Genomic DNA, 27,362 nt, shown 5'->3' with positions numbered 1-27,362 from the left:
AATTGCCATTTGGCACATGGAAAGTTAAAGAGAAGCGGACTAAATAAAAGCATTTTGCATCATGCCCATGCTTGATTGGGAAGAATTCAATGGAGACGTTGCGTGTCAGACGTTCTTTCTTGAGCAGTGACACAGTTTGCTCTTAACAAGATTAAGAGTTTAGCCAAAAGAAATAGCAGCTGAAATATCGCAATGTACTTTTGAAAAGTAGCCTTCTCAGTTATTCTTGCACGGTTCCTGATTGATATTTACTGCTTTCCTTCGCCAGGTTATGCTATCAGAGAGGAAGGGAACCAACGAGCTGTATGCCATCAAGATCTTGAAGAAAGACGTTGTCATTCAGGATGATGATGTGGAATGTACCATGATTGAAAAGCGGGTCCTAGCCCTGATGGAAAAGCCCCATTTCCTAACACAGCTGCATTCGTGTTTTCAAACTTCGGTGAGTTTCTGGTCTAAGAAAGTATACGTTGTGCGAACTGGTTACCAAGGGCTTGCCATTTAATTGCTTCACTTCTATGGTTGAGGTTGAACAATTTTCAGCACAGAAGTAAGTTTATTTTTAAATGGATATAGTTGTGTCTTAACGAGTATAATAGAAAATAAGAGTGTTGTTTCCAAATGAGTAAGGTTTGCGGTTTTGTTAACCTCCCTGTGTAGAGGTTTATCCATCCAATGTCACTGTACTCACGTTTTCAGCTTGTTGAATGTATGCTCAAATGTAAGGCAGCAGTGATTCTAGGAATTCAACTAGGCATTGTGTGGTGTTGCTGTATTTCTCCCAATAAAATCAGGTTTATTTCAGCTCCAAGTCCTCTTTTCACTGAGACATTCAGGGGTAGGTTCTTCACATGTGCGAGAGACAGGCCATTTATTTTTCTATCCATTTATGGGAAGTGAGTGTCGTTAGCGAGGCAGCATTTATTAGGTCCATCCCTAATAGCTGGAAGAGATTGTGTTGGATTTAATGTTTAGTAATGCACCCACAGCTAGCTCAAGAGCTACTAGGGATGGGCAATAAATGCTGGCCCAGCCAGCGAAGCTCGCACCCTGTGAATGAGAAAAGAATCTAAAAGTTTTATTTTACACATGAGATCCAGAGACCATTGTATAATTAGATTAGATTTGTTGTTCGAAAAAAGACCAAAAACAACAATGTGGTGAAACCAGCCTTTATTGGTGAGGAGTCTGTAGTCATGAGATTATTCTTTGTCCAAAACGTATTAGACTTCAAAGTAGAACATTAGAAGCAAATGAAAAATGTTTCAGATTACATATTACATAGAATTTACAGCACAAAAACAGGCCATTTGGCCCATCTGTGCCAATCTAAGTGTGCCTCCTCCTGTCCTGCTTCATCTAACTCTTATCAGCACAACCTTCTATTCCTTTCTGTCTTATATCCAATTTCTCCTTAAGTTATTCACCTCACCCACTGTAGATGGCAGCAAGTTCCATGCTCTACTCATTCTCTGAGTTTAAAAATAAGTTTCTCCTGAAATTCACTGGTGACTATTTAATATTTGTTACCCTAATTTTGCACTTCCCCCACTAGTGGAAACAGCTTCACTACATCTACCCTATCAAATTCCCTCATAATTTTAATGATCCCTCTGAGGTTACCAGTGGCATTCCACATCAACCAGCCATGAGACCCCTGATCTCCACAATATTTGTCAGTGAAATGTAGTAGGTTTTGGAACAGTCTTACCAAACTTGTGGGTGACATAAAGTTTTGCACCCAGGTGCTATGTAGAAGGGAAACATAAACCTGATCTCTAAATTGACCCTTACTATGGTAACTGGGTCTTAATGTGGATAAACATGTTGCATATCAGAACAATTGATGATAAACATGTGTGTAACATCAAAGGATCCTATTTTGTGAAATCTGATTGAAATGTTGGGCCAGCTAATCCTCTGCCACCCCATTAATTCAACACACACTGCAAATTGCACCTTTACGACTCATTTCCAGACTGGCCAATGTACAGTATTTGTGGCTCAGTGGTTCACACTCTCGTCTCTGAATAAAAGATCGTGGATTGGAGTTCCACTCCAGAACCTCAAATACAAAGTTTAGGCTGATACGCCACTGCAGTACTGAGTGTTACACTGTTGAGGTGCCATCCTTCATGTGAGGCCCCACCTGACCTCTCGGGTGCCATGGCATCACTTTGAAGAACAGGGTAGTTCTCCCTGATGTGCTGGCCAATATTTATCCCTCAACTAACATCCCTTAAAAAAAACCCAAAATTTCTGCTTATTATCTTATTGTTATTTGTGGGACCTTGCTGTGTGCAAACTGGCTGCTGTGTTTCCCACATTACCACAGTGACGCTTCAAAATTGGCCATAAAACACTACGAGGCACCGTGAGGCTGTGAAAGGTGCTATATAAATGCAAGTCTGAAAAAAACGTATTCACTTCACCTATTGATAATCCTCAACACATTACCACCTCAAATATAATCTTGATAATTGGTTTTGAAAAGCCTGATTTTATACAGAGAGATCATGCAGGGAGAAGAATTATTTGAGATTTTCTTCATTCCAACTTGTGAAAATTGAGCATCCTCCCCTGATTTTAAGCACAGTTTGGAGCACTGCTTGTATCACCAACTTCTCCTTTGTTCAGAATGTGAATGAGAAATGATACAAGTTAAACGTGCAATCAGAAAGCCATGATGTATGGGGATCCTACACGCTTGGACTAGGGAAGAGACAATAGATTTCCAAACCATGTTGAAGCAACACTACACTTAGAAAATCTGACTGTGGGATTAAAGTTAAAACTTGCATTTAAAGACTGTCTTTCACATCCTTTATGGCCAGTGAAGCACTTCGAAAGGGTCATCTCTGTTATAATGTAGGAAACGTGGCTGCCAATTTGCGCACAGCAAGCTCCTACAAACAGGAATAAGATAATGATCAGTTTGTTTGTTTGTTTGTTTTTGTGATGTTGTGGAAAGAATAAAGCCTTCCTCTCCAACTATTGGAAGTCAACAACCTAGATTTTCAGTGCAGATTTTTGTCTTTATCTACTCCAGTACAGATGTTGCTTGGAGGGGGTAAATGTTGACCAGAGCACCTGGGAGAACTCCCTTGCTCATCTTTGGAATCATGGCAGATCTCTGAAGTCCACCTCAGGGGACAGACGGCACCTCCTTTAGATACGTTAAATCAGTAGCTTCAGAGATGAACACCATTGATACACTCCAGAATGTTCCATTACTTAAGTAGAGAAAAATGGAAATCTGCATTGAAAATCTAGGTTGTTGGCTTCCAATAGTTGGAGAGGAAGATTTTATTCTTCTGACACTCAAGCTTGATTGGAAAAGCCAGGTTTGTAATTTGAATGTCTCCAATAGGCTGCAGCAGCAGTGAAAAGTGCCCTGCCGTTATTGATAGGGTGCAGTGGGTCCAAGGAAATAACTTTGAAAACAGGTCAAAGACTTGGCAAACCACATGACTTGGTCCAGTCAGGAACCGTCAGAGCCAGAAGACCAACCTGCTGTAGCCTATTTGAGTTCACCAGCCAGTGTAATGAGGCAGGTCCACCCGATGATGAGTTTTGCTTGCTGTTTGAATGCTGTCAGTTTTCCCTACCTCTCTGCACTTTGGGCTCTATTGCCTTGAAAAGGAAGCTTTTGGCTGCTACTAATTCCAGAAAGTGCCCTATTCACACTCTGACTCCAATTCTCCTCCCGGGTGAGCATTTCAGCTTCCTCCTCTGAGCATTGATTTAAAGGCTGAGACTGCAGCACCCATCTCCCAACTGGCATTGCTACAACAGCCTTAGCCAGAAAGCACCTATATTTTATCAAGGATAACTGGAAGCACACGTTCCACTATCCAATTGCTACCAAAAAAGGGAAAATAGTAAAAGCAAGAGACAAAAGCTACCGAATTGTATTAACATAGAGCAAGCTGGATGGCCAGCAGTGGGTTCCAAGACAGTAAATCCAACACAGGGCCCACATGCAAGATCAGAATTGAAACGTTTCTCGGACTGCTGTTCCCGTCACATTCTGAAATCCACACTCAGTGCCATGCACCGCCATATGAACACACTCGACCTCTCCCTCCAGCAGCACCACCGTACCCTTTTTCAAAGCTGTGCGTGCCCCCAGTTTCATTTCATTCTTCGGCTCATCCGATGCCTCAACAAGAAACTTTTTCTCTTTCTCTCAAGTGCTAAGGAACGCAAGCTCCAACAACTCATCGACACCAACACCCATCTAGGACCCTCCACCCCTGCCTGTCCCTCCGTCCCCACCCCATCTTCCAATCCCAACCCCAGCCGTGTATTCACTATACCCCCTGACCTTCCCCTCTCCGATGCTGAACGTTCAGTGGTCAGCAAAGGACTTAGTTTCATACCCTTACGCCCTCACCTCAATGAATTTCGGGCTCGGCATGATGCTGAACTCTTCTTCCGCCGTCTTCGTCTCCGGGCGCACTTCTTTGGGCAGGAGTCCTCTCCCCATTTAACGGATCCTTTCACCCATCTCCAATATTCTCCCTCCACCTGGACCCCTCCCTCTGGATTCTCACCTTCTCTTGATCTTTTCATTGAGAACTGTCGGTGCGACATTAGTCGTCTCAATTTCTCTGCTCCTCTCACCCATTCTAACCTGTCTCTCTCTGAACTTACTGCACTCCATTCTCTCAGGTCCAACCCTGACATTGTCATCAAACCCGCTGACAAGGGTGGTGCTGTTGTTGTCTGGCGCACTGACCTCTACCTCGCGGAGGCTGAGCGTCAACTCGCAGACACTTCCTCCTACCTCTCCCTGGACCATGACCCCACCACTGAACATCAAGCCATTGTTTCCAGGACTGTCACTGACCTCATCTCCTCTGGGGATCTTCCTCCCACAGCTTCCAACCTAATAGTCGCCCAACCTCGGACGGCCCGCTTCTATCTCCTACCCAAAATCCACAAACAGAACTGCCCCGGTAGACCGATCGTCTCAGCTTGCTCCTGCCCCACAGAACTCATTTCTCGTTATCTTGACTCCCTTCCCTCTCCCCTTGTCCAGTCCCTTCCCACCTACATCCGTGATTCCTCTGACACCTTACGTCACATCAACAATTTCCAGTTCCCTGGCCCCAACCGCTTCCTCTTCACCATGGACGTCCAATCCCTCTACACCTCCATCCCCCACCAGGATGGTCTGAGGGCCCTTAGCTTGTTCCTCAAACAGAGACCTGAACAATCCCCATTCACCACTACTCTCCTCCGTCTGGCTGAACTTGTTCTCACGCTGAACAATTTCTCTTTCAACTCCTCTCACTTCCTCCAAATAAAAGGTGTGGCTATGGGTACCCGCATGGGCCCCAGCTATGCCTGTCTCTTTATGGGGTATGTGGAACACTCCTTGTTGCAGTCCTACTCCGGCCCCCTTCCACAACTCTTTCTCCGGTACATCGGTGATTACTTCGGTGCTGCTTCATGCTCTCGTCGGGACTTGGAAAAATTTATTAATTTTGCTTCCAATCTCCACCCCTCCATCATTTTCACGTGGTCCATCTCTGACACTTCCCTTCCCTTCCTTGACGTCTCTGTCTCAATCTCTGGTGATAGACTGTCCACCAATATCCATTACAAACCCACCGACTCCCACAGCTACCTCGACTACAGCTCCTCACACCCGGCTTCCTGTAAGGACTCCATCCCATTCTCTCAGTTCCTTCGCCTCCGTCGCATCTGTTCCGGTGACGCTACCTTCAAAAACAGTTCCTCTGACATGTCCTCCTCCTTCCTTAACCGAGGTTTTCCACCCACGGTTGTTGACAGGGCCCTCAACTGTGTCCGGCCCATCTCCCGCACATCTGCCCTCACGCCTTCTCCTCCCTCCCAGAAACATGATAGGGTCCCCCTTGTCCTCACTTATCACCCCACCAGCCTCCGCATTCAAAGGATCATCCTCCGCCATTTCCGCCAACTCCAGCATGATGCCACCACCAAACACATCTTCCCTTCACCCCCCCCCCCTATCGGCATTCCGTAGGGATCGCTCCCTCCGGGACACCCTGGTCCACTCCTCCATCACCCCCTACTCCTCAACCCCCTCCTATGGCACCTCCCCATGCCCACGCAAAAGATGCAACACCTGCCCCTTCACTTCCTCTCTCCTCACCGTCCAAGGGCCCAAACATTCCTTTCAAGTGAAGCAGCATTTCACTTGCATTTCCCCCAACTTAGTCTACTGCATTCGTTGCTCCCAATGTGGTCTCCTCTACATTGGAGAGACCAAACGTAAACTGGGCGACCACTTTGCAGAACACCTGCGGTCTGTCCGCAAGAATGACCCAAACCTCCCTGTCGCTTGCCTTTTTAACACTCCACCCTGCTCCCTTGCCCACATGTCTGTCCTTGGCTTGCTACATTGTTCCAGTGAAGCCCAACACAAACTGGAGGAACAACACCTCATCTTCCGACTAGGCACTTTACAGCCTTCCGGACTGAATATTGAATTCAACAACTTTAGGTCTTGAGCTCCCTCCTCCATCCCTACCCCCTTTCTGTTTCCCCCTTCCTTTTGTTTTTTTCCAATAAATTATATAGATTTTTCTTTTCCCACCTATTTCCATTATTTTTAAATATTTTAAAATCTTTTATGCTCTCCCCACCCCCACTAGAGCTATACCTTGAGTGCCCTACCATCCATTCTTAATTAGCACATTCGTTTAGATAATATCACCAACTTTAACACCTATGTGTTCTTTTGTTCTATTGTTGGTGACATCTTTTGATGATCTGCTTCTATCACTGCTTGTTTGTCCCTACAACCACACCAACCCCCTCACTTCTCTCTCTCTCTCTCTGTCTCTCTCTCTCTCTCTCTCTCTCTCTCTCTCTCCCCCCCCCCCCCTGCCCCCAGCACACCTTAAACCAGCTTATATTTCAACTCTTTCTTGAACTTGAACTCAAGTTCTGTCAAAGGGTCATGAGGACTCGAAACGTCAACTCTTTTCTTCTCCGCCGATGCTGCCAGACCTGCTGAGTTTTTCCAGGTAATTCTGTTTTTGTTTTGGATTTCCAGCATCCGCAGTTTTTTTGTTTTTATCTCAGAATTGAAATAGTTGATTCAACACATGCACTGTGAGATAACTGACAAAGCATCCCAGATTTTATGTTGAGTTTTTTCTTTAATGTGAGATCTCAGCAAAAAAGGATTATTTTAATTGGTGAATTATAAAGAATTTACTCCCCTCTATAAAATAAAGTTTACCACAGTGACAGAAAGACAGCTACAGCCTTGTTCAGTGCAATACTTCCCCAGCTTCTTACACAGGATTCCTAGCACAGGACAAAGACTTTTTAATGTGACAAAGAAATGATTGGGATGGAAGGCTAGTTATATAAAGTTTTAATCATTTCATTGGCCTAAAGGAAATGTTTGCAGACCCAGTGAAACCTGCTTGACAGGGAACTCCAGGTTTCAGTGAGACCAGAGAAAGCAAGCTGCTGAATACCCTTAAACAATGGTACAGACAAGTTGTTATCTTTCTGAGCAGCTGTAGGGGACTCTGAACCATAAGGAAGATTAAGCACTTGAGGTGAATAAGATTTCATTTTGTTTGTAGATATATTGAGATATGTGTTAGATTGGCAGCAAGAAAAGCTATGTAGAATGGATAGGATTGTGTAGCTATTTCTGGTATCCTTAAATCCCAACTCACATGCTTTGAAAACAGTGTGATAAGAATTAAGAGTGACTGGACTCAACATCAAGGTAGCATTTGGCCAAGTGTGGCATCAATAGAAGTCAATAGAAATTGCAATCTTTCGGTTGTTGAGACAGGAGGGTGCACTCTGGGGGCTGGTGGGGGCTGGGGAGTCCTCCCCCTTTGACAGGAAAGAGAAAGATGGCTGTGGTTGTTGGAGGCCAATCATCTCAGCCCCAACATATTGCTGCAGGAGTTCCTCAGGGTAGTGTCCGAGGTCCAACCATCTTCAGCTGCTTCATCACTGACCTTCTATCATAAGATCCGAAGTGGGGATATTCGCTGATGATTGCACAATGTTCAGTTCTATTCGCAACTCCTTAGATAATAAAATAATCGGTGTCTGCATGTAGCATAACCTGGACAATATTCAGACTTAGGCAGCTAAGTGGTAAATGATATTTGCGCCACTCAAAAGCCAGACGAGGACCATCTCCAGCAAAAGAATCTAACCACCTCCCCTTGACATTCATCGTCATTACCATCACTGAATCCCCCACCGTCAACATGCTGTGGGTGTCACCATTAGCCAGAAACTTAACTGGATCTAAGGCACAAGTCAGGAGTGTGATGGAATACTCTAGTTGCCTGGGTGAGTGCAGATCCAACAACATTGAAGAAGCTTGTCACCATCCAGGACAAAGAAGCCCACTTGATCTGCACCCCATCCACCAATGTAAAGATTCATTCCCTCCACAACAGCAGCGGCAGTGTCTGCCATCTACAAGATGCACCACAGCAACTCGCCAAGCCTCCTTCAACTGCACCTTCCAAATCCATGACCTGTACCTCCTAGAAAAGTAAAATTAGTAGGTACGTGGAGATACCACCACCTACAAGTTCTTCTCCAGTCACATGGCACCTGATTCAAGGCTATCAGAACATAAGAAATAGGAGCAGAAGTAGGTCATTTGATCCTTCATGTCAGTTCCGCCATTCAGTATGATCATGAATGATCTTCTACCTTAACTCCATCTTCCCACACTATCTCCATGTCCCTTAATCCAGTTTGTATCCAAAAGTCTATCAATCTCAGTCTTGAATATACTCAACAACTGAGCATCCATACCCACTCTAGGGTAAAGAATTTCAAATATCCACAATCGTTTGAGTGAAGAAATTTCTCATCTTAGAACTAAATGTCCAACTCCTTATTCTGAGATTGTGACTCCTAGTTCTAGACTCCCCAGCCCCAGGGGAATCATTCTCCCAAAATCTCTGCCCTGTCAAGCCCCTTAAGAATTTCATATGTTTCAATGGGATCACTTCTCATTCTTCTAAATCATAGGGAATATAGACTTAGTCTGCTCAATTTCTCCTCATTGGATAATCTCCTCACCCAGATATATTGCTGCTCCTTCACTGTCGCTGGGTCTAAATCTTGGAACTCCCTCCCTAACAGCACTGTGGGTGTACCTACATCACATGCACTGTAGCAGTTCAAGAAGGCAGCTCACCACCACAGTCAGTTTCAGTCACCTTGGCCGGAATTTTCATGCTGGCCCTGCCGATGTGAATGGAGATGTCAGTGACTCGTAGCCCCAGCATGAGGGCAGCCACTGCAGGAGGGCTGGAAAATTCCAGCCCTCGCTTATCGCTGTGTTTCTCATCTCCAGCGTATCTACAGCCACTAATCTGCCTTCACAGGTGGGTGTAAAAGCCTTTGGCTAAAGCACTATTCAGTGACCAGGGAGTTCTCCCAGTGTTCTGGCCAACATTCTTCCCTCAACCAACAAAAGCAGATTCTCTAGTCACTTATTTGCTGTTTGTGGGACCAGCTTTGCATAACTTGTTTGCTGCATTTGTCTACATAACAACTTATTTTTGATATGTAATTTAGCTGCTGTGAAACAGCGTGAGAGACCGAGTTCAAATCCAGCTCAGATTGACGGGGTGAAAATCTCTGTCTGCTGCCTGTACGTGCTCAAAGTGAAATAAGTTTGTAAAGTCTCAGGTGTGTGGGGACGTAACACACAGGCACCCTTAATTTGGCACAAAGAACACTTAGGGCAAAATTTTGCCCTCATTGAGTGGGCATGTGCCAGGCCCGAATGGCAGTATAATAGTGCCTGGCAGCATCGGGCAAGCATCCTGACGTCATCGCACACCTACATGATATTTCTCTGGGCAGGCGCACGCAAGAGGGGGCAGCGTACCTGCCGACAATTAAGAGACCTATTAAAGCACTTAATAAATTAATTAAATCAAACTTTTCGCTGCCCGTCCAACCATTCGGTTGGCAGGCACCCAAATAGGCCAAGCAGCCTTTGCATTTTTAACAAAACCTCATCCACAGCTGGGATGAGGTTTCAAACAGTGATTCTTTAAAAAAAAATTTTTAACTTATTTTTATCATGTTCCTTATCATGTGACAGAATCACATGAGGGGACATGTTTTCCTTATTTCTGAATTCTTTATTTTTAATGTTAGAAATCTTCAGTTCCCCGAGGCAGCTTTGTGCCTTTTTTTTATTCTTTCACAGGATGTGGGCTTCGCTGGCTGGGCCAGCATTTATTGCTCATCCCTAGTTGCCCTTGAGAAGGTGGTGGTGAGCTGCCTTCTTGAACCGCTGCAGTCCATGTGGTGTAGGTACACCCATAGTGCTGTTAGGGAGGGAGTTCCAGGATTATGATCTAGCGACAGTGAAGGAATGGCGATATATTTCCAAGTCAGGATGGTGAGTGACTTGGAGGGGAGCTTCCAGATGGTGGTGTTCCCATGTGCCTGCTGCCCTTGTTCTTCTAGGTGGTAGTGGTCATGGGTTTGGAAGGTGCTGTCTAAAGAGCCTTGGTGAATTCTTGTAGATGGTACACACTGCTGCTACCATGTGTCGGTGGTGGAGGGAGTGAATGTTTATGGATGTGATGCCAATCAAGCGAACTGCTTTGTCCTGGATGGTGTCTAGCTTCTTCAGTGTTGTAGGAGCTGCACTCATCCAGGCAAGTGGGGAGTATTCCATCACATTCCTGACTTGTGCCTTGTAGGTGGTGGACAGGCTTTGGGGAGTCAGGAGCTGAGTTACTTGTTGCACGATTCCTAGCCTCTGACCTGTTCTTGTAGCCACAGTATTTATACGGCTAGTCCAGTTCAGTTTCTGGTCAATGGTAACCCCCAGGATGTTGATAGCCCCCACTATCAATAAATGAATCATTGATTCATATGAATTCATGTTCAGTATTCATATGAATCCCCCAATTCAGTGATGGTAATGCCATTGAACATTAAGGGGTGATGGTTGGATTCTCTCTTGTTGGAGATGGTCATTGCCTGACACTTGTGTGGCGTGAATGTTACTTGCCACTTGTCAGCCCAAGCCTGGTTATTGTCCAGGTCTTGCTGCATTTGGACATGGACTGCTTCAGTATCTGAGGAGTTGGAATGGTGCTGAACCCCCCATTGTGCAATCATCAGCGAACATCCCAATTTCTGACCTTATGATGGAAGGAAGATCATTGATGAAGCAGCCGAAGATGTTTGGGCCAAGGACACGACCCTGAGGAACTCCTGCAGTGATGTCCTGGAGCTGAGATGACTGAATTCCAACAACCACAACCATCCTCCTTTGTGCTAGGTATGACTCCAACCAGTGCAGAGCTTTCCCCCTGATTCCCATTGACTTCAGTTTTGCTAGGGCTCCTTGATGCCACACTCGGTCAAATGCGGCCTTGATGTCAAGAGCAGTCACTGTCATCTCACCTCAGGAGTTCAGATCTTTTGACCATGTTTCAACTAAGACTGTAATGAGGTCAGGAGCTGAGTGGCCCTGGTGGAACCCAAACTGCGCATCATTGAACAGGTTATTGCTAAGCAAGTGCTGCTTGATAGCACTGTTGATGACCCCTTTCATTACTTTACTGATGATCGAGAGTAGACTGATGGGTCGGTAATAGGCCGGATTGGATTTGTCCTACTTTTTGTGTACAGGACATACCTGGGCAATTTTCCACATAGCTGAGTAGATGCCAGTGTTGTAGCTGTACTGGAACAGCTTGGCTAGGGGCGTGGAAAGTTCTGGTACACAAGTCTTCAGTACTATTGCTGGAATATTGTCAGGGCCCGTAGCCTTTACGGTATCCAGTGCCTTCAGCCATTTCTTGATTTCACATGGAGTGAATTGATTTGGCTGAAGACTGGCATCTGTGATGCTGGAGACTTCCGGAGGAGGCCGAGATGGATCATCCACTTGGCACTTCTGGCTGAAGATTGTTGCGAATGCTTCAGCCTTATCTTTTGCACTGATGTGCTGGACTCTTCCATCATTGAGGATGGGGATATTTGTAGAGTCACCTCCTCCAGTGAGTTGTTTAATTGTCCACCACCATTTACGATTGGATGTGGCAGGACTGCAGAGCTTAGATCTGATCCGTTGGTTGTGGGATTGCTTAGCTCTGTTTATCACTTGCTGCTTGTGCTGTTTGGCATGCAAGTAGTCCTGTGTTATAGCTTCACCAGGTTGACACCTCATTTTTAGGTATGCCTGGTGCTGCTCCTGACATGCCCTCCTGCACTCTTCATTGAACCAGGGTTGATCCCTTGGCTTGATGGGAATGGTAGAGTGAGGGATATGCCAGGCTTTGAGGTTACAGATTGTGTTCGAGTAGAATCCTGCTGCTGCTGGTGGCCCACAGCACTTCATGGATGCCCAGTCTTGAGTTGCTAGATCTGTTTGAAATCTATCCCATTTAGCACAGTGGTAGTGTCACACAACCCAATGGAAGGTATCCTCAATGTGAAGGCAGGACTTCGTCTCCACAGTGACTGTGCAGTGGTTACCCCTACTGATACTGTCATGGACAGATGCAACTGCAGCAGGCAGGTTGGTGAGGATGAGGTCAAGTATGTTTTTCCCTCTTGTTGGTTCCCTCACAACCTGCTGCAGACCCAGTCCAGCAGCTATGTCCTTTCAGACTTGGACAGCTCAGTCAGTAATGATGCTACTGAGCCACTCTCGGTGATGGATATTGAAGTCCCCCACCCAGAGTACATTCTGTGCCCTTGCCACCCTCAGTGCTTCTTCCAAGTGATGTTCAACATGGAGGAGCACTGATTCATCAGCTGAAGGAGGGCAGTACGTGGTAATCAGCAGGAGGTTTACTTGCCCATGTTTGACCTGATGCCATGAGACTTCATGGGGTCCAGAGTCGATGTTGAGGACTCCCAGGGCAACTCCCTCCCGACTGTGTATCACTGTGCCTCCACCTCTGCTGGATCTGTCCTGCCCCTGGGGCAGGACATACCCAGGGATGGTGATGATGGTGTCTAGGATTATCTGTAAGGTATGATTCTGTGAGGATGACTATGTCAGGCTGTTGCTTGACTAGCCTGTGAGACAGCTCTCCCAATTGTGGCACTAGCCCCCAGATGTTAGTAAGGAGGACTTTGCAGGGTTGACAGGGCTGAGATTGCCATTGTTATTTCCAGGGCCTAGGTCGATGCCGGGTGGTCTGTCCAGTTTCATTCCTTTTTTGTGTCTTTGTAGCGGTTTGTTACAACTGAGTGGCTTGCTAGGCTATTTCAGAGGGCATTTAAGAGTCAACCACAGTGCTGTGGTTCTGGAATGAGCAATTCTCCACGTACCCAACTCCATTCTGTTTAACTTGTCTGCTGTTAGCTGAATGCTGAAAAGCTTTGGTATTGATTTGAAAATTTGGTTAGATTTTTGTCTTGTTCAAAAGCCCTCTGATTCAAAGGAGAATGCATGGACTTCACACTAAAATGAAAGCAGTTAGAAAGAAAATGAAACCAAGAAGAATAACTAACCTTTATCATAATAACAGTTGCAAATATAAGCCAGTTTTCCACTACTTGATGAGCAAACAATTGGCTTGGAGCCAAAATGATTACAAATAAGTAGAACTGAAGGAGGCAAAATAAAAACATTTATATGTTGGATAAGCAAAATAGAATAATATTCAATTAAGATTACATGCAATTAAGATCTAAATGTTGGAAATATTCTGAAATATTCGCAAACAATCAGAAAATAACATTTGTATTGTTGGATATTGCTATGTGGATTGAGTAATATGATGTTCTGGTAGTTGCAACATTAGATCCTTAAACCTCAGCTAAAAAACCACAGCCGAAGTTTCCTTCCAGTGGGTAAGTGGATGCCAATCTCTATTACATTGCTGAGTCAATTGCTTGAAAACTCACTAAGGATAAATGACCCTGTGTATTATTCACTGTCTGGTATTGACCTATCCTGACCTCTCTCATTGTCCATTGCTGCAATTCCAGGAGAGTTCACCTCATATAAATTGGTTTTTACTTCCCCTTATTCCTCCAGCTTATTCATAAGCACTGAGACCACTTGCAGCTTGCGTTACGGGGATCAGCTCGCTAAGCACAGGCCTTGGACTTTATTGTTCTGGCTTATTGCACATCCCAGCTTCCATCGCTCCCCTATTAGTGGCTGTGCTTTCAGCTGCCAAGGCCCAAATCTCTGGAATTCCCTCCTTAAACCTTTCCATCTCACTCTCCTCCTTTAAGGCACTCCTTAAAACCTACCTCTATGGTTAAGCTTTTGGTCATCTGCCCTACTACCTTCTTATGTGGCTTAGTGTCAATTTTTGCTTGATAATCCACCCTGTGAAGCATCTTGGGCTATTAAATATTCTGTACATTGTTATTATAGATTACTCGCTTGATACATTCAGCAGTCAGTCAGTGAAACATCGGGTTGTTTATTACAATTCTTCTGATCTACTCTGAAAACCCACGTGAACTGATCTATCTCTATAGCAACTCCAGCATTAAAACTTTGAAGCTATCTGCTTGGTTTGCAGTAAATATGATGAATCCTGTCAGTCATAATTAAGCTATGCCCTGTTTGTAGTGTGACAATGTTAGACGGATATTATCAACACTTAGTGGGTTGCATCTTAATTTTGAGCTGTGTTAACTTCAGCAATAATGTGTAGCGTAGTAAAATGCACCATGGAATGAAAACAGATTGCTCCATTTGTAGCTTCACGCTTTGAGACGATGCAATGTAAAAAGCAAATTGCATGTTGAGATATTGACAAAACCACAAAAACTAAAGGAAGGACTTGCATTTGTAACGCACCTTTCACATCCACAAGACATCCCAAAGAGCTTCACAGCCATTAAATTAACTTTTGAAGTGCGGTTGCTTTTGATTTGTAGATACATGTGGCAGCAAATTTAATACACAGCAAGCTTCCACAGATAGGCGAGGAGGGGTTGCAGATTAACACATGGGCCTATGAGGTCTTTACCCAATGGCCCTAATCTAATATGAGGTCCTTGTTAAAACTAACTACAACACAAAAACTGTACACAACTGTTGGATCAGGTTCATTTAATTGGAGGATATATTGTAGTACGATTATTAATGCAATGTGTGCGAAAATCAGTGAGCCTGCTTCTTTGTATATTTTATGACAGGTTTGTGTTTTAATGGATCAGGGTGTCTGTTCCCACAGTCTTAACCTGACATTGCCTACAGGCAGCAATAAAATAAATTACAAGATGTTGGGTCAGGCCTTACTGGAAAAGTAACAGTGCTTATCAGCCAGCAAGTACAATGGGTTAAAAGATATGTCTTGTATTACAAATTTCCAGAACTCGACGGTCAGCTTACGAAGCTCCGCCGTTCACTTTGCACAAACAGCATCTCACCCACAAGGTCCACAACAATTTTTAAGATCTTCCAGGATTTGCATATTAATTGCTCATTAAACTCAGCACAAAAACTTGAGGCTTAAACAGCATTAGCATCTTTATTACAACTGGGTTATTATTGTTAATGCAATGCCAATCAATTTTCCTGACCCATAAGGGAGACAATTTAAACTGTTTGATTTCATTTCTGCAAGTAGTCAATTGTTTGAAATTTTATAAATATCAAATTAAATTTTTTAAATCTGTTCTTACTTTTCCTTTCTGCCTCTTTGCTTTCTCAATCTATTCTTTATTTCTATAGTCAGGGGAACAGACAGGCGCTACTGTGGCCATCAACGTGACTCCAGGATGGTGTGTTGCCTCCCTGGTGCCAGGGTCCGGGATGTCACTGAACGGCTGCAGGGCATCCTGAAGGGGGAGGGCGATAAGGCAGAGGTCATGGTACATGTTGGTACCAATGACATAGGTAGAAAGAGGAATGAGGTCTTGCATCAAGAATTCAGGGAGTTAGGCAGTAGAATAAAAAGCAGGACTTCTCAGGTTGTAATCTCTGGATTACTCCTAATGCCATGTACCAGCGAGCACAGAAATAGGAGAATAGCGTAGATGAATATGTGGCTTAAGAGTTGGCGCAGGAGGGAGGGTTTTAGATTCCTGGATCACTGGGACCATTTCTGGGGAAGATGGAACCTGTACAACTGGACGGTCTACATCTGAACCAGAGCCAGACTAAAATGCTTGCGAGCAGGTTTGCTAGTGCTGTTGGGAGGAGTTTAAACTAATTCGGCAGGGGGAGGGGACACAGAATGTTAGCAGAATAGGGACACAACATAATACAGTAAAACAATCAAGTCAGAGGGAGTACAGCTGTATTAAGTTTCAGGGGAGTAAGGCAAGGCTGGATGACCTCTACTTTACTGCCAGGGGTATTACAGGTAAAACAGATGATTTAAGGGTGAGGATTGACACGTGGAATTATGATATAGTAGCCATCACAGAGACGTGGTTGATGGAGGGGCAGGATTGGCAGCTCAATATTCGGGGTATAGAATCTTCAGGCGAGATGGGAGGGGATAAAAGAGGAGGAGGCATTGCATTATTAGTTAAGGAGTCAGTTACTGCAGTAAGGAGAGATGATATCTTGGAGGGGGAATCGAATAAAGCTTTGTGGGTAGAGTTTAGGAATAAAAAAGAGGCAACCACATTGTCAGGTGTTTATTAAAGACCCCCAGATAGTCAGCAGGAAATTGAGGAGCAAATATGTGCACAATTTGCGGAGGTGTGTAAAAACAATAACAATAGGGTAATTATATTAGGTGATTTCAACTTTCCCAACATTAATTGGGATAGACATAGGGCAGAATATAGCCCTCGATGGGTGAGCAGGCCCCACCGGCTCGGCTATTCGCTTCCTGTGCGGGGGTGAGGGGGAGGGAGTGCGCTCTTTCATGCATGCGTACGAAAGAGCTCACTGCTCCCTGAGGCAAAGTGCTGTCTCAGGGAGTTTACTGACAGGTAAGAAAAGTCAAAAAATAGAGAAATATTACAATTAATAACATTAAAAAATGGACATGAAACTTCATCCCACCAGTGGATGAAGTTTCATGAATAATCTGGAGCCTGTTGGGACTCCTGTCCTGCCCACCAGCCTTAAGCTTGGCCGGGCAGGGTCTTTAACAAGGCTAATTAGCCTGTCAATGGCCTTAATTGGCCATTGACAGGTCGGCAGGTGGACAGCTGATTTTGCTGTCCGCCCGCCTTCCTGAAGATTTAAATGGACCAGAATGACATTGGGGGTTCCTCCCAACGTCATCCCGCATCATTTTCCGCTCGGCGAGCAGGCCCAACCCCCAAATCGCCAAGGGGAAAGTCTTTCAGATAGTGTAAAGGGCTTGGATGGAGTAGATTTCTTGAAATGTGTACAGGAGAACTTTTAGGCAATATGTAGAGGATCCAACAATGGACGGTGCAGTGCTGGACCTAATTCCGGGGAATGAAGCTGGACAGGTGGCTGAGGTGATGGTGGGGGAGCATTTTAATGATAGCGACCACAACATGGTACAATTTAAGCTTGATATGGACAAAGAAATAGACAAGTTGCAAAGAAATGTTTTGGACTGGGGGAGAGCGGATTTTAGTGAAATAATGCAGGATCTGGCCAAGGTAGACTAGGAACAGCTACTTCTGGGGAAATCTACAGCGGAGCAGTGTGGGGGGGGTGGGGGTGTTCAAAAAGGGAATGGGAAGGGTACAGGCTCAACATGTTCCCCCTAGGGTGATAGGAAGGAGTAACAAGCCCAGAGAACCATGGATGACTGGAGATATTCAGGATACGTTGAGAAGGCAAAGAGAGGCTTTTAGCAGGTACAAGGGAAGCAAATCAGCATTAGTGGAGTACAGAAAGTGCAGGGTGGAGCTTAAGAAAGCAATTAGGAGAGCAAAGAGGGGATATGAGAAAGCTCTGGCTGTGTAAAAGTAGGGAAAATCGCAAGATATTCTATAAGTATATTAGTGGGAAGCAGGTAACCAGGGAAAGAGCAGGGCCCATTAGGGACCAAGGGGGAAATCTGTGGATGGAGCCAGAGGACATCAGTAGAGTGTTAAATGAATACTTCACATCCATCTTCACCCTAAAGAATGAGGACGAAGGTATCGAACTCGGGGAGAGAGACTGCGTGGTTCTTGAGCAAATTGATATAGGGAATGACAAGGTGTTGGCTGGCTTAAAAGTGTACAAATCTCCAGGTCCAGATGATTTGTGTCCAAGACTGCTGAGGGAGGCAAGGGAGGAGATCGCAGGGGCTCTGACCCAAATTTTTAATTCCTGTCTGGCCACAGGGGAGGTGCCAGAGGACTGAAGAACAGCTAATGTGGTACCGGTTTTAAGAAGGGTTGTAGAGATAAGCCAGGGAACTACAGGCCAGTGAATCTCATGTCAACGGTAGGGAAACTATTGGAGAAAATTCTGAAGGAGCGTATCTATCTCCACTTGGAGAGGCAAGGTTTGATCAGGGATAGTCAGCATGGCTTTGTCAGAGGGAGATCATGCCTAATTGAATTTTTTGAGGAGGTGACCAGGTGTGTAGATGAGGGTAGTGTAGTTGATGTAATTTATATGGATTTCAGCAAAGCTTTTGACAAAGTTCCACATGGGAGACTTATAAAGAAGGCAAATGCACATGGGATACAGGGTAATTTGATAAAGTGGATTCAGAATTGGTGTAGTTGTAGGAGACAGAGGGTGATGACAGAAGGATGCTTTAGTGACTGAAAACCAGTGTTCAGTGGTGCACCACAGGGATCTGTGCTGGGTCCCCTATTATTCATCATTTATATAAACGACATAGATGACTATGTGGGGAGTAGGATTAGTAAGTTTGCGGATGACACAAAGATTGGCCGGGTGGTTAACAGTGAGGTTGAATGTCTTGGGCTACAGCAAGATATAGACGGGATAGTCAAATGGGCAGATAAAAGTGGCAGATGGAATTTAACCCTGAAAAGTATGAGGTTACACTTTGGAAGGAGTAATTTGACAAGAAAGTATTCAATGAACGGCATGACACTAGGAAGTTCTGAGGAACAAAGGGACCTTGGTGTGTGTGTCCATAGATCTCTGAAGGCAGAGGGGCATGTTAGTGGGCTGGTGAAAAAGGAATATGGGACATTTACCTTTATCAATCGAGGCATAGATTACAAAAGTAGGAAGGTCATGTTGGAGTTGTATAGAACCTTGGTGAGGCCACAGCTGGAGTACTGTGTGCAGTTCTGGTCACCACATTATAGGAAGGATGTGATTACACTGGAGGGGGTGCAGAGGAGATTCACCAGGATGTTGCCTGGGATGAAACATTTAAGTTACGAAGAGAGGTTAGATAGACTTGGGTTGTTTTCGTTGGAGCAGAGAAGTCTGAGGGGTGACCTGATCGAGGTGTACAAGATTATGAGGGGCATGGACAGGGTGGATAGGGAGCAGCTGTTCCCCTTAATTGAAGGATCAGCCACATGGGGACATAAGTTCAAGGTGAGGGGCAGGAGGTTTAGGGGGATGTGAGGAAAAACTTTTTTACCCAGAGGGTGGTGACAATCTGGAGTGCACTGCCTGGGAGGGTGGTGGAGGCGGGTTGCCTCACATTCTTTAAAAAGTACCTGGATGAGCACTTGGCACGTCATAACATTCAAGGCTGTGGGCCAAGTGCTGGTAAATCGGATTAGGTAGGTAGGTCAGGTGTTTCTCACGTGCTGGTGCAGACTCAATGGGCCAAAGGGCCTCTTCTGCACTGTGTGATTCTGTGATTCTTTCTGCACTTGATTTGACTCTATTTCACCTGCTTTCTCCATCATTCCTTTGCTTCTTTCTCAATCCTTAAATCTCATTGATTAAGGAGATATTGTATTGGTTCCTCTGTTCACAGATGCCCCATTGCTCACCACCTCTCCACACACACTGCCCCCCCCGCCCCCCACCCAACCCTCCCATGCTGTTATCAGCTCACCATTCCAGCAAGCTACCGCACAAAACTTTCTTGAACTGAAGGATGTAGAAATAAGTCTCATGTTACATGCAACAGAAAGCCACACTCCAGCAGGATCCAGCCCCGTTCACTTTTGGAACTGTTGATTGAGAAAGAAACATTGGGGGGACCTTGGCTGATTTGCTTTAAATATTGACATCTAAGTAGTTCAGCTGAAAAGGCAGATGGGGTTTTGATTTAATGTAACATCTGCAGAATGGCACCCTCACCCTTGCAGCATGTTCTCAGTATTGTACTGGGAGAATCGACCTAGATTATGTGCTCGAGTGGAGTTTGAACTAACTCTCCAGAAATGAAGCTAGAAGAGAAAGACCCTCAAGTCCGCAGCAGTCTGGGGTCAGATGATCTTATTCCCAGTGGTCTGAGGACAGATGCTATGGTCTGCAGCTGTCTGGGGACACATCTCTGGCCTGGATGATCTGATACAGACCCTGGCATCACCTTTCCACAGGTATCAGAGAGAAAGTAAAGCAGCGACCCTTCTGCCTTTTCCCCCTTCCTTGGAGAGTGTTGATTCCCCAGCATGATACAGAGTGAAATCTTCAGTTACCAGAACCTAAAAGAAATCTCAATCTGTACAGTCATCCTATATCAACAGCTGAAAAGCAACCCTAATCTTGCCTCAAAAATCAAATGTGGCTTTAATCTATATATTTTTGACTGCATCACTAAGCAGTGTTTAGGAAACACTCCCAGTGCAGAAAGGTTTAAGAGAGTTTACCCTTTCACAGAGCAACTAATAAAAAGCACTGTCTGCTTTGTTCCGTGATCTCTAGAGACTTGGTAACGTGCCATTCTATGCTTGCTGCCTTAATCATAATGTCATCAACTAATAAATCACAATCTCAGTTGTGTTGTTTCACTCCCATGTGTATACTGCACATATCTTAACATTCAAAGCTAAAACTGATCTCTGGATGCATTGGCAAGGATAACATTGTCAAGTGGAAGATTAGTATTGTATAGTCTAATTAATGGCTGATACCAGATAGATAGAAAGGTTACAAAATCTGAAGGCCTCAACACCCTGAACACACTAGCACCAATTTTAATACCCTGCACCAGATGAGAACAGGGATATTCAGAGGGTTAAAATCAGAGCAGTTGCCTCAGTTATGCTGTAACTCTTTCGAGTACAAACACGTTTCCATCTGTTTCAGATGAAGTTACATAGTTTGCCATTGTGAGATTTGAACTCTTGATACTCTTTTGAGTAAACCTGTTTCCATCTGTTTCAGATGAAGTTACATTGTTTCATAGTTTGCCATTGTGAGATTTGAACTCTTGATCTTGGGGTTACAAACCCAGTACCATAACCACATGTAACTTTGCACAGGCACATTTCAGGCAGTATTGAAGGCACTCTCTACAGGCAGATAAGGACTCATTAAAATATAATGATCAGGATGCAGTGAAGCAAACAAGCTTCCAAAGCAACTTTATGATGTAATTAATTGCTTGAGTGGCAGTCGCTTCAGGAACTGCTGAAGAAATCTACCCAGAGCAGCATTCGGCCCAGTAGACAGCTGTGTAGGGAAGTTCTTGAGTTTTCTACTGGCGCAAACACCAGACCCCCCAGCAACCAACCTGCCTTAGTGCCTGGAACTGTTACTCCAGGTCCCAGCAGAAGCAACCAGTCACCTGAAATGCCTCTTCCGTTCATTGGCCAGATAATGATTCCCACTAGGATCAGATAGGAAACTCACCTGGGAAATGGCATTGAGACCTAAGAATTAAAATAACCACAATCTTGCTCCACTGTGATCATGAAGGCTTGACAGTTGCGTCAAGACAAACCTGTGCCCAATTTTGCTACCCTAGTTCACTCTAGCTATCCCACTCTTCTACCTGAGTTGCTTGCAGTTCTCCCATTTTCCTTGCAGATGGTTGTGCTGATTACCAACAACTTTCTGTTACAGACACAATGTAGCATCTGACCCTGGCTAATTTCTCTCATGCAGTTCAAGGTTGTGAATATATTTAGTGGGAAATGTAATTATAAAATTACTGCCAACTATGGCAATTTCATTACAGGAGAAAAGAGGATTTTCCACCTACTTATGTAGCTTTCACCTTCCACTTTAGGATCGTCTTTATTTCGTCATGGAATATGTGAACGGTGGTGATCTGATGTACCACATTCAGCAAGTCGGAAAGTTTAAGGAACCCCAGGCAGTGTAAGTATTTATCCCTTTGACTTACATGAATCTAACCTTCCAGAGTTCTCATGATATAGTTGTGCATTGTTCCATTACCCCTGCCTACAAAATAGTGTTTCTGTGGCCACAAGCATCACTGTGGAGGGATGGAACATGAGCCAAGTTTCTTCAAGTACGCGAGTGTCCCTGGGTTGCTTTAGCCTTAAAGGCAAGAAACAGCCTCTTAATCCGGGAAATAAATATTACTGTGCAGAGACTAGAGAGGGAAGAATGTACCTCCCCATTCCTCCTGTTAAAATTGGGCAGCTGCTGTGGGCACATTACAAGCTACACCCTCTCACCCACTGACCCCCTCACCCGCTGAACCCCTCACCCACTTGCCCGTTGAACTCCTTGCCCATTCCATTCCCAACTCGGAGTAAAAATTGGGACTGTTGTGTCACTTGACTATCTTTTTGTTTTCAGTAATTTATGAAGGCAGTTTAATAGTATTTGCAGAATTATAAGAGGGTTCCTTCAACTTTAAGAGGAATATTCTGTAACAAACCATTTCAGTTGAAAGATTTGAAATTATTTGGAATATCTGAACACCATTTCAAGGCAAGTTCATTGCAAGTTGTCTTGACGTTTCTTTCTATCTTTCTAGATTCTATGCAGCAGAGATTGCTGTGGGACTGTTCTTCTTGCATAAGAAGGGGATCATTTACAGGTAAGAGAGTCAGTGTTGAATCAGAGATAATGATAATAAGCTTGCTCACAGTTCCTACATGCACAGTTGCAAAGAAGCAAGGTTTAAAATAATACAATGTACTACTGACTAAATAACAGCAATGTTTATTGATATCCATCACGCAACCTATTTCTTGGTGAGATAATGTCATTAATAAAAGCCAGAGACAGAAATGATAAATGTAAATAGGTGGCATTATATCCTGCACTTCTGCCTAGGGAGAGCGACCCATCCTTTACACAGAATTTCTCCTTAGATTCATTACCTCCTGAGATCTGGGCACTTTGTATGCACAGAGGATGGTCACTGTAATGTCCTACAGTTTCTTGATCTGATAGTGTGGTGGCTCGTATTAGAACCACTGAAGTCTGAGCAGATTGCCTGATAATGGGATCTCATGCAGATACAGAAAGGTTTAATGAAGGGAAATGAGAAAGAAAATGTAACAAATAATAATTGTTCGCTTTTAATTACCTCCTGATAAAGGACAGAAATATTGAAAGTTGTCAACACGTTTTCCATACACTGCATACCGTAACATTGGTACAAGCTGTGATCACACAGGGTTTGAATTAGATCAAGATATGGGTGTCTTCCTTATTGAGTCTTTCTTGCCTCCATATCAGCAGCTGTTAATATAAAGTGCCCCACAAAAGGACAAACATTATTTTCAGAGTGATCATCAGTACCATTTACCATCTCTACATACTCATGAATTCAGTTTGCTGGAGGCGACATATTTAGGGATCTTACTGTCTTTTATATTTGGATTCTTTTCATTCAGAAAGGATGGGAAGAGAATTAAGAAATGCTGTCTTTTTGAACAATAATTTTTGGGAGCTGGGCAGCCCTGACAAGACTGATGTTTATTGCCCAATCCTGGTTGCTGGTTTTGGTACAATTGAATGGTTTTCTGGCCACTTCAGAGGGAAGTTAAAAGCCAACCAAGTTGGTGCAGGACAAGAGTCACATTTGGGTCAGGCCAGATGATGCACTAGGTTTCCTTCCTTAAAGGACATAATGAGAACCAGCTCATTTTTCCTGGCAACTTCATGGTTACGTTTACAGGCACAATGGGCCGAATGGCCTTCTTTCTGTGCTGTTTGATTCTGTGTAATGTGTGAGTTGGAGAACGTTGTTGTAACCATTGCATGATTTCAGAGTATGAAATTCCTGGGGCGCACATCCTGATCCTACCCTTAATAGTGGGCTAATCCTTAGTGATGTGTAGGTTAACATACTTTCAAAACAATCAAGATCTCAGCTACCTAACCAATCAGGTTATCACCTACTTAATCCACATATAAATTATTTGCAGAGACTTAAAGCTGGATAATGTGATGCTGGATGCCGAGGGACACATTAAAATCGCAGATTTTGGCATGTGCAAAGAGGGCATATTCGACAGTGTGACAACCCGAACCTTTTGTGGGACCCCAGACTACATAGCGCCAGAGGTGAGGCCAGTGCCAAGTCCTAGCTCATCAATACATTAGAGTGTTGCTGAAATGTCATCAGAAAGATGACCAGAAGTTGCCATGATTTCAGGTCTCTTTAACCACCTTTTGAGTCTCATTAATAAAAATTGCTTTGAGAAGTCCAACAATGATCCGAGTTAACATCATTGCAACATGGAAATGGTGGCCAACTCCACAGACTCAACCATAATGCAGCATCTGAGAGCTGATGTTGCAACTTGCATTGCAGCACAAGCTGCTCTGAGAAGCATGTGTCCACCTAAGGCCGTGAATCATCTCAGGTCTTTTGGCCTGCCACAACTATTTGGCTAATTATCCTGTTCACGGGTGGATATAATTAATTTCACAGCCAGAAAATGATCTTACCCAACTGGTATTTCATTATTTGTAGAAGACTTGATGCAGTTTCCCTATCCAGAGATATTCTCTGCTGCGTTTGTCACATTATTATAGTAAAAAAAAAAAATGTCAGCATTTGTTGTTGTCTTTCCCTTTGGTACAAATTGTCTTTTCACGAATGTTTCTAAATTTGCCACAATTTATACTGTGGTGACTTAAATGCAGTGTGAAAGCTCATTTATGGTGCAGTCATTATTCATGGACTTACACAGATGAAAATGTAACTCCATATTTTCTTTGCAGTTGTGCCATATGATATCTTTTGTTTAATTTGGAGCTTTATTCAGACATTTACTGTAACATCATTGTGTCCTGGAGTCTTTTCAGACAGGAAGTGTCTTGTTGCCAGTTCAGTACCGCATTACACCCAGATTGCTAACAGCGTAAATTAGAAATGTCGCTCTGCATTAAGTTAGCTAGGAACATCTACAGTATGGAGATCGGCTGCTGTCATTTCAGCTACATTGTAACACTTGATGAGAGGTGAAGCTTGCAATTTTGCACCAGCTTATAAAGAATTTCATACTGCTTAAGAAGGGGAAAACAATTCACCATTCTCCTTTCACACAAAATCCACACAACTACACATACAGACTGACTATTTTTGTGATTGGGCACAGCAATTTGAAACTAAATAAATATAAAATGGTTTAAAGTGGACTTGTTGCTGACTCAGGCTGTCATCCCTCACTGTCCTTTTAGCTGCAGTTTGCTGACATCTCCCCCCCCAAAGCAGACTCACGTTTCTTTACACCCGATGCCATTGTCTCCGCTGCTGCAAGCTTTGTCTGTTTATCCAGTTGCCCCGTTGTGTTCCACTGCAACACTGCATTTGATTGCACTAGTTTGGAGAAGTCTTTCTGCTTTATTTTGGCTTCTTTTATAACTGTCCGGCTATTTCCATGGATATTTTTGGGTGGGGAAGCTGTGATGCTGTTTTACACAAAAACATAAAGCGATTATTAGAATGATTTAGGAAAGGCACAAGATACTATCCTTGCAACCTCAAATTCTTCAAGTAGAAGGTAAAACGTCCTTTTTTGCCCCATGCATAGTTATCACTTTGGCGAGTGTAGTTTCCTGCCAGTAGTTTCATGGTGTTATAACATCTGAACAAATGGAATGACGTGGGAGTGTTTGGTTCCAATGCACTGGTTCTATGACTGAAGTGTTGAGCTGGGCAAAGAATGAAAGTAAAGCTCATCAAAACAGTACATCATCTTCCTGATAGGAGTTCTTTTACATTTTCTATGGCTGTGACAGTTTGAAAGTCTACGTGGAAAAACTTTAAAACTATATAGCTCACTCTATACAGAGCTGCAACCGATGCATGAATAAAAACAATAGAACTAACTTCAGCTTCAATTCAAGAACATGCAATTATCTTGTGCAACAGAGTGAGAGACGGATAATATGTGAAGCACAGACTTTTAAGAGCTCTGTATCCGCAATAGGATTTACTACTTTAAGAAGTTGTATGAAAAGTCAGAAAGTTGGTATAGCTTTAAGAAATCATTTACCTTAATTGCCTTTAATCAGAAATGAATCCCAACTTGTGAGGTCTTAGGGATCATTTCTATAGTTTTTCTCTTGAGAAATGTGTTTCTAGAGTGTTTGGTCTCACAAACCATGAGGAGGATTTAGAGTGTTCTCTTCTGAGCAGGAAGTGGACATTGAGTGTCACTTTTAGTATCTGCTCTCTGTCGTTGATGAGTGTTCCTGCTCTCTCTCTTATAGAGAGCTGGAGGAAGAGAACACAGTCTGAGTGGGAAAAAAAAGGAGGGAAATAGCTTATTTTATTCATTCATGGGATGGCATTACTTGAGAAGGGAAAATTCAGTTAGAGGGAGGAATTGGCAATGAGAAGCGGCATACTGGAAAGTAATCCTTGTTACTGGTTGGTTCATTCTGCACTTTTCCAACTCCCATGGGTGAATAGACTTGAGTCATTTAACCATTAAGCTTTGGTCTGCTTGTCTAATTGATCATTGAATCCTGCAACAAAAACAAAAATAGCTGGAAAAACTCAGCAGGTCTGACAGCCTCTATGGAGAGGAACACAGTTAATGTTTTGAGAGTATCGCAAGAGTGCGCGATGATGCCGGGACATTCGCCCAATGTCATCGCACATTATTTTACTGCCATTTGGGTCGGGCGCGTGCCCAACAAGGTAAAATTCTGCCTCGTGTAAAAGGCTGAAGCAGGTGCAGGATTCATACGGGTTACCTCGGGGCCGGACAGTAAAATAGTGCGCGATGACATTGGGCGAATGTCCCGACATCATCACGCACTCTCGTGATATTTCGCTCGGCGGACATGCGCGCAAGAGGCGGCAGCGTGCTTGCCAACAATTAAGAGGCTTATTAAGGCTCTTAATTAATTAATTAAATCGAATTTTTCACTGCCTGTTTGACTGTTCTGTTGGTGGGTGGGTGAATAGGCCAAGCGGCCTTTGCATTTTTGGCAAAACCTCATCCACGGGCAGGATGAGGTTTCGACCAGTGATTGGAAAAGAAAAACTTTTAAAACTAATTTTTATCATGTCCCTGGTCATGTGGCAACATGAGGGGACATGTTTTCCTTACTTTTCAACTTTTCATTTGTAATGTTAAAAACCTTCAGCTCCCTGAGGCAGTTCTGTGCCATCAGCGAGCTTTCACTGAGCGCACACCCACAC

The 27,362-nt window shown here is 43.9% G+C and overlaps 1 protein-coding gene and 1 non-coding gene across 4 annotated transcripts in view; both read left to right on the top strand.

The window, feature by feature from the left end:
• Nucleotides 1–27,362, top strand: part of prkcab (protein kinase C, alpha, b) — a 311,791-nt gene that overhangs the window by 249,734 nt on the left and 34,695 nt on the right. For all 3 annotated transcript variants that reach the window (XM_041216608.1, XM_041216607.1, XM_041216609.1), the window contains 4 exons: nt 269–442; nt 22,005–22,096; nt 22,725–22,787; nt 24,127–24,265. In XM_041216608.1, the coding sequence (XP_041072542.1) occupies nt 269–442; nt 22,005–22,096; nt 22,725–22,787; nt 24,127–24,265 (468 nt within the window). The remainder of the gene's footprint in view (nt 1–268; nt 443–22,004; nt 22,097–22,724; nt 22,788–24,126; nt 24,266–27,362) is intronic.
• LOC121293979 lies at nt 26,239–26,455 on the top strand. The gene has a single exon (XR_005946664.1). It is a non-coding gene; the product is annotated as a small nucleolar RNA U3 (small nucleolar RNA).

Source organism: Carcharodon carcharias, chromosome 22 (assembly GCF_017639515.1).
Source record: "Carcharodon carcharias isolate sCarCar2 chromosome 22, sCarCar2.pri, whole genome shotgun sequence".
Classification (NCBI taxonomy): Eukaryota; Metazoa; Chordata; class Chondrichthyes; order Lamniformes; family Lamnidae; genus Carcharodon; species Carcharodon carcharias.
Note: the sequence above shows the minus strand (reverse complement) of the source record. Positions and strands in the feature narration are given on the sequence as shown.